Source organism: Phocoena sinus, chromosome 1, assembly GCF_008692025.1.
Source record: "Phocoena sinus isolate mPhoSin1 chromosome 1, mPhoSin1.pri, whole genome shotgun sequence".
Taxonomy (NCBI): Eukaryota; Metazoa; Chordata; class Mammalia; order Artiodactyla; family Phocoenidae; genus Phocoena; species Phocoena sinus.
The window spans coordinates 14,741,967-14,754,345 of record NC_045763.1 but is presented as its reverse complement, the minus strand read 5'-3'; the positions used below and the strand labels follow the sequence as shown (position 1 = coordinate 14,754,345).

The window sequence follows — 12,379 nt, the reverse complement described above, 5'->3', positions numbered from 1 at the left end:
GTGGTGTTCTCTTTTTGACTTGACTTCACATAGTATGATAATCTCTAGTTGCATCCATGTTGCTGCAAATGGCATTATTTCATTCATTTTTATGGCTGAGTAGTATTCCATTGTATATGTGTAGCACAGCTTCTTTATCCATTCATCTGTCGGTGGACATTTAAGTTGCTTCCATCTCTTGGCTACTGTGAATAGTGCTGCTATGAACATAGGGGTGCATGTATCTTTTTGAATTATAGTTTTGTCTGGATATATGCCCAGGAGTAGGATCATATGGTAATTCTATTTTTAGTTTTCCGGGGAACCTCCATACTGTTTTCTACAGTGGCTGCACCAACTTAAATTCTCAAGGGTCACTTGTTTAGTTCACATTTTCTCAGAATGATCCTTTGGGTCCTTCAGGTACATGAGGCACAATTTGCCATTTTCTCTCTGTTTATAAAAAGAAACAGGTCAGTGTCAGCTCTTCAACATGACTTTTAGTCCCATTTAGTAGGCTAGCCATAGAGTCATCGTGCGGTCAAGAAAACTGTATACCTGAGTGTGAGGCTCTCCTTTAAGGAAGGAGTAAGCTGAAGGCAATTAGCAAAGGCATCATCTATGTGATTATATTGTTTCCTTTGTCAGTATGTTGAATTTTATAGCCCTTTCAATCAAATGAGAAAAACAGTTTATATATTATCAGTGTTTTTAGTTTAAATAAATAGTCACCATTACTACTATTGAAGAAAATATCATTAAATACGATGACATTTTGAGGTGCCAGTGGGATGAAGATGTCTAGAAAATAGTTGGAAACGTGAGTCTGAAATTTAGGAGTTAAGAAATTAACATTGATAATGCAGCTTTGGGGATTATCCATTAAGAGGCAATTGTTGAAGTGATGAGATACAATGAGATGGATTGGGGATAGCAAGAGCGATGAAGGCTGAGGCTGAAACCTCAGGAATGCCAGCATTGAGGAGGAGTGGAGGAAAGGTAGCCGGAGGGTGGCAAGGAATGGGTCAGGCCAGGGTTTTGCTGTGCTGTGGCTCAGTTTCACTACTTCAGAAGTCAGTTCTTCCTTAGCGCTAATAAGAGTTTGAGTGGTAGGGAAAAATAGGTTCCAGAGGAATGTTAGCTCGTTTCTTAAGGTTCTGAGGCCTAAATAAACTGACCTAAAGACACAAATAACTGACATGAAACAAAAACTCACTTAAAAAAGTGTGTAAATAACTTTGTAAGGAATATACATTAATCATAATCCTTCCACGAAATTCATGATTTTAATTTTTCCATGTTTCCTTCTGGTCCCTGTCTGTATAGTGGCATAGTTTTACAGTTATTATCAGAACATTGATATGTGCCTTGGTTTCTGCTTTTTCAAATTTTACTATTATATATGTAATGTACATATACTATTATATATGTAATGTATATATAGAGTATGTTTTTTTGTTTACCTTGGTCTTTACAGTTGCCACCATTATGGCTGCATGTCCCTTGATTTGATTTTTTTATTATTATAGTAATACTCCAGTTAACACTTCTGATATAGCTCAGGCATGTTTATTTTTTTTTAGTGAATTGTTTTCTTGAGTCAGGAATTGAGAAGTTAGTCATTATGGCTGTGTGGAGCATAGTGATGAAGAATGTAGGTTTTAGAGATAAACCTTGCTTCGTCACTTGGTAATCTTGTGGCTTTGGTCATGTTCTTAAGCCACTCTGAGCTCTGTTTTCCACATCAGTGAAGTGGAGCACACCCCTGACGTAGCTCTGAGCATTTAGTGTGATGGTCTCTGTACAACAGTTAGCCTATGGTAACCCCCCATTACCTGGGAACTACTCATGATATCTGTGACTTTTTGAATGTCTTCGAGGAATAGGGTCCTCTAGGATTTTTTTTTTTAATAATTTATTTTTAAAATTTTTGTCTGCATTGGGTCTTCCTTGATGCGTGCGGGCTTTCTCTGGTTGCGGTGAGCGGGGGCTACTCTTCGTTGAGGTGCGCGGGCTTCTCATTGCGGTGCCTTCTCTTGTTGCGGAGCACGGGCTCTAGTCACATGGGCTTCAGTAGTTGGGGCTCGTGGGCTCTAGAGTGCAGGCTCAGTAGTTGTGGCGCATGGGCTTAGTTGCTCCGCGTATGTGAGAGCTTCCTGGACCAGGGCTCAAACCCGTGTCCCCTGCATTGGCAGGCGGATTCTTAACCACTGCACCACCAGGGAAGTCCCTCGCTGGGATGTTTTATAAGAATATAATTTAATTTGGCAGACTTCAAAATTTATCCTGTATCCTGAGGTAACCGTGATTTGTGTTTTCTGAAGCCAAGTGAGAAAGCGGGCTTTTGTCTGGTTTTCCATTGGCATCCTGCTCAGCTTGTGTGTGTATTTGAGGAGATAAGTTGCAGCTTAGGTAACTAAGCTGAAAGTAAAGCTCATTTGAAAGACATGCCACAACTGGAGGCAAAGACAACCCTGATTAATTCTAGATGCCTTGATATCTTAGAGGCAAAATTTCTCTGCTAATACTATTAATAGAAGTTGTTGGACTTATAAGTTGTTGGAAATCCCCCTTTGGATTGTTGTTTGTGGCATGTAACTGATTATGAAAGAAAAATGTTAGCTATTACAGTTGTTGAAGAAGTTTTCTTTCAAAGGCACAGTTTCCATTGGAAACTTACCATGATTCTGCTGTCTGTCTCCATGCACGTCCCCTTTTTGGGAACCCCGTTTCTGACACTAATTAACTATAGTTGTTAATTATGGGGTTAGATTAGTAATTTTTCCTTTATATTTTTCTCATGTGCGAATGACCTTTTGCAGACTGCTTCTGAATTTGAATTTCTCTGTCTTCCTTTCTTTAAAGTATTCCTTTCAGTGTTAAAAAGTAACATTAGACAGCATTAGTAACCTGTTGACTTCAGCCCCTGCCTTTTTCCCTAATGGTCTCTTGTATGTCTTTCATGTTAGAATACACTGTTGCAGCAGCTGGGAGTGGCTCCTTTTTCTGAGGGCCCTTGGCCCTTGTACATTCATCCTCAAAGCCTGTCTGTGCTTTCACGCCTCCTGCTCATCTGGCAGCATAAAGCTGGTGCTCAAGGTGACCCTGACGTCCCTGAATGCCTTAAAGTTTGGGACAGGTAAGGTAGCTTAAACAGTAGCCCCACGGAGAAGGCTGCTTTTTAAAATTTGTTTGACTTATTTGTAGTTCATCTGTGGCTCTGGGATGGTACTCTGATAAATTTAAAGTGGCGAGGGTGGAGGAGTGTGTTTCCGATGGGATTTGAGGGGAGTTGTGCTGTTTAAGAGACAGAAGTATATAAACTACAGTCTGGAAATAGAATCTTCCTTTAGCACATGGGGGATTTGGTTGCAATTATGAGATAGAACCTGAATCCTGAACGTAACCAATTTTATCCTGACCTGGTTATTTTTGAAAGAGAGGGAACAGGGAAGCCAACTCTGTCTTCGGTTATTTTGCTTTCAACATGAAACCACTTAGAGTGACTTGCAGTCTTTTTTGGACAACTTTTAAAGAATTTTTTTACTTGGGGGAAGCTCACATTAATCATCTAAATCCTCTTTAGATGGACCTATATTTGCCATTTTTATTTACATGGTTGGGAGTCTTCAAAGCAGTTTGTTTTCCTAAACGGCTTTGTTTTCCTCTTCACCATTCTACGATCAAATAGCTCTAATGCTGGATTTGAGAAATTGTAAACCCCCTTGAATGCCAGATATGCACTATATTTTTCCTGGTGGAATCCTGCAAAAAGGCTGGAAGGTGGGGGCCAGGGGGAGATGGGGAGCGAAACCCTTATTAAAATACAAATCTCTTTCCTAATAGCCAAAGGCAGTGGAAATAGTTGGCTACATTCATTCCTTTTTTGCATAAAAGCTTTTCTCACAAATTCTCTGACTAGTACAGTTTTTTCATTGCTTTTTAAGTGCATTGAGTTAATTTTGACTGTTATCATGCAGTGATTTTTAACCTGTAGTATAAATTCTCAAAACGAGAATTAAACTATAGAATCAAATCATAGGGAAAAAGTAACTGAATTGCTTCTATCTGCCCGGATTTCTTAATTAAAAAAAAAAAAGCTGGCTTTTTGGAGAACTTGTAATTCTTTTCAGAATTGTCAGGAATGGCAGCATGGGGGTTACCACCACTGTGGCCGCGGTTAACGTTGCCGAAGGGTCTTGAAAATGTGTTTGTGGCCAAATCTGGCTTTTTTGTAGCCAAGATTTTGTTTTTATCTTCTCATTACATGTAGCTTCTTGTCTTCCTTAATTCGTTATCTTAATTTAAGAAGTTGGACTCTTCCGGCATTGGACATTGTCTCTCTTGGGGGATGTTCTGACTTTTCCTCACCAGACATGTTCTCCTTTCCTCTGTGGTAGGTTTTTGTCAACAATGAAGCAGAATGCCCTGCAAGGGGTGGTGCCCGGTGAGACGGAAGATTTGAATGTAGAACACCTGCAGCTGCTCCTCCTCATTTTCCACAACTTCTCTGAGAAAGGCCGGCGGGACATATTGACCCTTTTTGTGCAGATCATCCAGGAGTTGAGTGCCAACATGGATGCCCAGACGCGCTCTGTGCCTCTCATCCTGGCTCGCCTGCTTTTGATCTTTGATTATCTGCTTCATCAGTACTCCAAAGCCCCTGTGTATCTGTTTGAGCAGGTACAGATGAACACGTTCTTTTTTGCTTTACAACAGTTACTGAGAGCGTAGTTATTCTCAGGTCACCATGCTCCAAACCAAAATGACCTGCTCACTTTAGGGTTTAGGTGTTCATTGCGGTGTGTTTGATTAGCCTTAGGTGACCCCTGGGACTTGTGTCTTTGCACCCACAGTTTATGTTTAGCCAGAAGCGATACATGTAGATTATTTGATTTGATGCATTCGTTAAAATTGGCTCATAGGCTCTGTTCACAGGTGTCCTTCTTTGAACTACCCCACTTTACCTGTGTCGAGCACAGTGCCATGTGTCGGGCCTCAGTTAGTATTTACTAGCGGTTGAATGATGGTCGAGCAGTAAATTTTATGGGTTAGTAAATTCCTTTGTTGCAGGGATCCAAAATGAGGATGGAAGGGCCACTTAAGAATTCAGCGTTTCTTCAGATGTTTCATTGAGCACTATTCCCTTTATACTCCAGCAAAAAGATGTTTCCCAAAAGAAGTCACAGTGAAATCTAAAATTTTGTTTTGGTTTATAAGTTTCCCAAACTTTGGTGTACCGATCTAATGTCAAGCCTGGAGTGAGAAGCAGAATGATGACTGTGTATCTTTCTTAATTTGAGTATTTGTGTTTTAAAAGGTGCAACATAACCTGCTTAGCCCGCCTTTTGGGTGGGTGAATGGATCCCAGGACAGCAACAGCCGCCGGGCGACCACCCCTCTCTATCATGGGTTCAAAGAAGTAGAAGAAAACTGGTCTAAGCATATTTCATCAGGTCAGAAAGAAGATTGTCAATAAAAAACTGACTTGCTGATTTTCACTGGAGGGGTTGAATTTGGAGCTTGGGGGCATCCTTGAGGATCTTTGGTCATCGGTTTAGTCTCCTTCCTGTGGGTGGCAGATACCTAGAGATTCAAAACTCTTGGGGAAACAAACTCTCGCATATCCTGCATCTATTTAAAAGCAAAAAACATTGAGACATGAGAATTAGGAATCCTCTGGCCATAGAGTGCAGTATATGTATTCCTGCCACACTGGGTGATTGAATTAATTTTCCCTTAGGGACATGGTTCTAACCCACAGGCTGATTTCTTTGGGTCAGGGTCTTCAGACAGTGGGAGCTGTGACATTCTCTCCAGTGTTTCTCACGTAGCAGTGGTCCCTACTTTTCAGAAGGTGCCTCTTGTGTTCATTTTAGCATGTGTTCGCTTTCATCTGAGGATTGTTAGATGTAAAGTGTATTTGGTGGAAATGTTCATCAAGCTCTAGCATGAATTTATTATCATTGGGATCTCTTAGTAGTTAGTCCCTTTGATATTGGGGAAACAGCATTTAAGTTTTTGGCAGTCAGTCTAATGATACAAGTTTGATACAATCATCAAGTTCGTTGATTAACTTGATGATTATAGAGCAGAAGTTCACTCCCAGAGCAGAAGTTTTCATCTGGGGATGATTGTGCTCCCCATCCCCTAAGGGGCCCTGGGACCATGTCTGGAGACATATTTGGTTGTCACAACTGGGAGGGTGCTACTGGCAATCAATGGATAGAAGGCAGGATGGTGCTAAACATAGGAGAGTTTCCCACAGCAGAGAATGATCTGGCCCAGAATGTCAATGTGTAGTGCCAAGGTTGGGAAACCCTGGTCCAAAATGTTTTCTTAGTTTTTATGTTTCATATTTGTTAGACTTGAGAATGAAACCATTCTTTCAGTAAGCACATTGTTTTTCAGATGCTGTCCTACAACCCAGATTCTACTGTGTCCTGTCCCCAGAAGCCTCAGAAGATGATTTGAACCGACTTGATTCTGTGGTACCAGGAATTTAAAAATCCCATTTTACATGTTGGTTAGGTGGTCTCCACCAAAATCAGTCTATCAGGGGAAAGGGAATGACTTAACTTTTTGTAATGAGGGAATTTGGTCTGTATTAGGATTTGAGTTTATTCTAAAAGGAAAGTGTTGTTTTGAGATTTATTCACTGGGCTCCAGTTTGGCGGAAGGGGATGTCCTTCTTGGCGGTTGACACCTCTGATACATTATTCCTGAAGACTATCTGTTAGCATTTTCACACGCAGCTATTTTAATGGACAAAATAGTTGCCTCATTCTAAAGCCTGCACTTGTGTGCTCACAATAATCCATAAACTGAGCTGGTCCCTAAGTGGGAATCACGCTGCAATGAGAAATTAATAACTATATCTGGAGTGAGCTATTTTGTCAATCCTGAGTTTAAGTGGCAGTGTATGGGTAGTAGGAAAAAGATATTTCAAAAAATAAGAAAAAACGATTGTCTTTCTTTCTTGATATTAGGCATGTGATGTTCTTTACTCCAAGCTTGTCAAGTATGATGAGCTCTACATTGCACTGACATCCCTGCTGGCGGCTGGATCCCAGCTTGATACAGTCAGGAGAAAGGAAAACAAGAATGTAACAGCCCTGGTAAGACCGTGGAAACCTGGGCTAATTAAGAAGAGTTTGGGATATGTTTGATGATTGGGTAGCAGTCTACCAGAAATTTCCTTCTGGCATCTAGCAGTTTATTGGATATCTGTTTGCAAAACTGACTAGATACTTCATTATTTCTGTCTAGTTTGGGTGGTTATGTTCACCTTAGAGATAATTTTTTATCATTTTTGCATTTTTTTGCTAACATTTAGAAGAATGTGACTTTGAGAGTAAGCGTCTCCTAAGTTCTGTATCTCCTGTGAATGCTGGTTGTTGTATGATATTGAAAGCCTCACACTTGAGCTTTTCCTGTGGTCCTGTGAATGTGTCCCGTGCCTATAGAGCTCATAACAGCAATTAAGGCCACAGAAAGGGCCAGCTGATTGCGGGTGTGCTGAGGAGAATGTCTTGCTCTCTTTCAGTTACTTGGTGAATTACTGGGGCGCCAAAGTTGTCTCAGAATTGCTTTCTTGGCCTGTGAAATGTGCAGAATATGGAACAAGTTTTATATAGATATAAAGTATGCGTTTTACCATTTTCTGCTTTGGGTGTATTCTCTAGAAAGACCTGGTGAGCAGACTTGAGAGCCAAATCTCAGTTGAAGGTTGGGACTCCACCCATTTCTGCTTTGAAAATTGAATTTGGAACAATTCTTACAGTTAGGGAGCTGTTGAGGCAATACCAAAAGCTTCAACCTCTGTGATTGCTCTTTTGCTTCTTCCAGGAGGGCCTGTGCCCTTCAATATTACTTCTTGATACTCTGGAGGATTCTAGGGATTTTGCCACCATCAAAGACTTACATGAACCAGCTGGCCGTGAACTCACCAGAGATGAGTGAATGTGACATCCTACACACTCTGCGGTGGTCTTCCCGCCTCCGGATCAGCTCCTATGTCAACTGGATAAAGGTACCACAAGGCTTGCTGCTATGGAGTATTCAAAGCCAACATACTCTAATTCTAGGAACTTTTAAATTTAAGGCTAATGAAAGCCTTAGACGCTGTCTGTGTTGATCTCCTGAACACTTTTTTCTTGCTGTAAATAGGACCACCTTATCAAACAGGGAATGAAGGCTGAACATGCTGGTTCTCTCCTAGAACTGGCATCAAGCAAGTGCAGCTCAGTGAAATACGACGTTGAAATTGTAGAGGAATACTTTGCTCGACAGGTATGGAGGTTGGGGGTCCATAATGATAGAACTTGGCTTATGCCACAGTTTTTTTTTGCTACAACTAATTAATATCTCACGTATCTTTAAAGATCTCGTCCTTCTGTAGCATCGACTGTACCACCATCCTGCAGCTCCATGAAGTTCCCAGTCTGCAGTCCATCTACACCCTCGATGCTGCTATCTCGAAGGTCCAGGTCTCTCTGGATGAACATTTTTCTAAGATGGCTGCCGAGACCGATCCTCATAAGTCATCTGAGATCACCAAGAACCTGCTTCCAGCCACACTGCAGCTCATTGACACCTACGCATCATTTACTAGGTGTGATGGGCTGCCTGCCCAGAGATGTCGGAGATGGGGGAATGCAGATGCTTGGGTGGTTTACTTTCATCTTTAAATATTTTCTAGCATTTTTTGTAGGGTGCAAAGAAAGATAATGTAATTTTTCCAAACACTATCATTTCTGTTATTTACTAAGTTGAAGCTCTTTAAATTTCATGGTATGTAGGTAGAGAAAAAATTTTCTTAATGAGTTAGAGAGTATTTTTAAAAAATACTCATTTATTTATTTGGTTGCGCTGGGTCTTAGTTGCGGCAGGCGGGCTCCTTAGTTGTGGCGTGCGAACTCTTAGTTGCAGCATGCATGTGGGGTCTAGTTCCCTGACCAGGATCGAACCCGGGCCCCCTGCATTGGGAGCACAGAGTCTTAACTACTGCACTACCAGGGAAATCCCCTAGAGAGTATTTTGAAACCCAGCCCTTTCTGTAATAAAGATTGCAAGTTACACACCCTGTAGACTTGCTTTGTTTATTCTGCATGATGTTTAAATATTTTAGAATTCATTTATAAAAATTGGGAATTTATTCACAAGTCAAGATTTCTGGCTTTTCTTCCTTTGGAAGAACTGGCAAAACTGGGCGTGTCTCCCCACATGACAGGGACAAACTGCAGCTAAGGACTGGCTGCTTCTCGTTAGCCATTCTCACTGGGCCCCTTTAAGCTCATTTACTTTATCTGGTCCCTGTAGGATTTCACTGTTCAGTTCCTGTTTTATGGGGCGTTGATGGTGAAAGGGACTTAGATCGTTGTAAAACTTAACTAATGTCTTAGTGTGAATGCTTTGCAGTAGACAGAGGACTATTGCTTGAGGCAAAACTTTTGAACGAATATGAGCAATAAACTTGAATGACAAGTGAGAATGTTTGCTACATGTCAAGTACTTTTCTAGGTGTTGGGGGTACAGTGGTAGCAAAGCTGACCAAGTCACTGCCCTCTGAGAGTGTCTAGGCTCTAATCTGGCCCATCAGGCTAAGACTTTCTAAACTGAGCTGTTAATACATGTTCCTGGGCAAATAAGTTTAGGAAGTGCTTTTTTTAAAAGAGAAAAAATAATACTTCTCAGAGCCTTTAATATATACATTGCCAGTCTTCTGAGGCCAGGAAGAGTGTGGTAGATACGTCCTGGAAATCGAGTTTTGTAAGCATTTCAGAGGGTGGCATATGCTTTGGGAAACAATTACCCATTGTAATCCTTAGGAGACCCAACTGAGATAAAGGTTTTTCGATTTGTCTAGGGTTAGTTTTTCCTAACCAAAATGGCACTAGATTCCTTCAGCTTTGACATAACCCCCTATTTTTTTCTCCAGAGCCTATTTGCTGCAGAACTTTAATGAGGAGGGATCCACTGAAAAACCTTCCCAGGAGAAATTGCACGGCTTTGCTGCTGTTTTGGCTATTGGCTCTAGTAGGTGCAAGGCGAACACTCTGGGTAAGTGAATGTGCTTTTGAATAAGACTGTTAACACTAGTATGACTAGTAGTGCTAGTTTTCTCCCTTTCTACCTGTCTACTGCATTTATCATTTATTGGAATCTTTCTGAGTGTCAAGCATTGACATAGGTTTATCTGTCTTGATCTTCACAGTAACCTTATTAGGTAAGTTTTGTTATTATCCCCCATTACTCATTAGGAAATTGAGGCTTAGAGAAGTTATTTGCCCAAATCCTACATCTTGCAAGTGGCAGAGCTGGGATCCAAACCAAGATAAGTTGATTCCAAGGCATTAGGCTATTTCGCTGTTGGCAAAGACCTTTGTTCTTTTCATTTATAGAGATTAGGAAAACTAGCAAGCTACTGCTTAGTGCTTGGGAGAGCTTCTTCCTTGTGTTCGGAATGATCTGATCGAAATTTAGGTTGGGGAATCAAGAGGACTTGAGCAGGATTGGAGTTAAGTGCAAGAGTTACCCTTTAAAATTCACAGGCATTTGTGTATTCCTGAATTTCAAGCTTCAAGGACCCTTTTACTGTTCAGATATTCTCACTTTTAGAAATTTCATTCCATTGCTTCTTTGAATACTGTTCTTAATGTGCATTAATGATCCCTGCCCTCAAGATTTGTGTTAAGTAGAAAAGAGATCAAAGTGATACCTATTCATAGAAGGTCTAGACGTTTAATAGTGACTTGTAGTGACTTGCTCTCACTTTGCATCTTTTATTCAGTTGTCTTCTTTACTTGCAAGATTAGAAAGTGAATACGATGGGAAATGAAAACCTTACAGTTGAGATTGTTAACTGTTAAGCACTTAGCAAGTTCTTGGACATAGTGCTACTACTGAAATAAATATCCATCTAAGCTATCTTAGTGATTATGTTGACAGCCCGGGCTGTGGTGTGTTTCTCTCTGCATTTGGGCTTGGCTTTTAAAAGGCTGTGTGTCATTCTTTCTCTCTTACGATGACTCCTTGTCCCTTCTGTCTCCTCCAGGTCCAACACTGGTTCAGAATTTACCATCTTCAGTGCAGGCTGTGTGTGAATCCTGGAACAACATCAACACCAATGAGTTTCCAAACATTGGATCCTGGGTGAGCGTCTGTCTGTTCCCAGGAGTAGAAATGAGGAGCACTGTTCTGTTTCCGTGTTCTCTTCTTACTCTTTAGGCTTAAACTAGCCACCAAGAGATCTTAATATGCTGCAGTAGTACTTGCTATGGCTGAATCAATGATCAAGGCCTTGAATTACTCAAATGGTACTCATATGATCATTTTGCTAAGAATAAGAAGTCTGTTACTGGGTTATAGAGTAACTGCTTTATTACAGCGGACCCTTGAACAGTACAGGGTTGAACAGCATGGGTCCACTTACACACGATTCTTTTCACTAAATCTGGACTGCAGTACTAAATGATCTGTGGTTGGTTGAATCTGTGGATGTGGAACTGCACATATGGGGGGCTGACTGTAAAGTTGTACCTGGATTGTTGACTGCACAGTCAGCACCCCTAACCCCTGTGGTACTTAAGGGTCAACTGCTAGGAGCCTCAGTTTCTTCATCTGCTAAATACTGGGATGTAAAGATTAAGGATATTAAATGTAAAGTGCTTAGCACATTATCTGTGACATGAATTCTCAGTAAACGTTAACTGTTTCCTTTCCTTTTTAGGTTATATGTCAAGAGCCTGCTCCTTTTGTCGTACATAATTTTATGGGGTAGCTTTTAAGTTCTCTAGGCTTTTGGAAGGCTGTTGAGTCCTCTGTTAGTTTCCTTGATCTTTCTGTGTGCTCTACTCAGATTACCTCTATTAACAGATTATTGCATTATCACAGTTCTTTGGAAAAGCCAAGTGTTATAATCTAGTTATCCCTGCTTTGTAATTGTGACCTCTGTTTACATCACCCAGAGCTATAGTGCAAGGCTAATTAAGATATTTGTAATGCGGACCCAGACGCATTGTAAAATCCAGATCTTTCTCAGTTACTAGAGGCAAACAAACGTAGTTTTAATGTTAAATATAATATATTCTAATTATTTGAAAAGTGGTATTGGGTATCTTAACTATGTGCTAACTAAATTTTAGCTTAACTTTTTTTTTTTTTTTTTTTTTTTTTGCGGTTCGCGGGCCTCCCACTGTTGAGGCCTCTCCCGGAGCACAGGCTCCGGACGCGGAGGCTCAGCGGCCATGGCTCACGGGCCCAGCTGCTCCGTGGCATGTGGGATCTTCCCGGACCGGGGCACGAACCCGTGTCCCCTGCATCTGCAGGCTGGACTCTCAACCACTGCGCCACCAGGGAAGCCCTTAGCTTAACTTTACTTTTAAGTTTTAACTCGACT

At 41.0% G+C, this 12,379-nt stretch overlaps 1 protein-coding gene across 1 annotated transcript in view; it reads left to right on the top strand.

The window, feature by feature from the left end:
- Positions 1 to 12,379, top strand: part of UBR4 (ubiquitin protein ligase E3 component n-recognin 4) — a 127,476-nt gene that overhangs the window by 25,049 nt on the left and 90,048 nt on the right. The window contains 10 exon segments of the mRNA XM_032608200.1: positions 2,949 to 3,118; positions 4,380 to 4,662; positions 5,300 to 5,435; positions 6,391 to 6,470; positions 6,969 to 7,105; positions 7,828 to 8,011; positions 8,149 to 8,271; positions 8,364 to 8,593; positions 9,920 to 10,041; positions 11,036 to 11,133. Of these exon segments, the coding sequence (XP_032464091.1) occupies positions 2,949 to 3,118; positions 4,380 to 4,662; positions 5,300 to 5,435; positions 6,391 to 6,470; positions 6,969 to 7,105; positions 7,828 to 8,011; positions 8,149 to 8,271; positions 8,364 to 8,593; positions 9,920 to 10,041; positions 11,036 to 11,133 (1,563 nt within the window).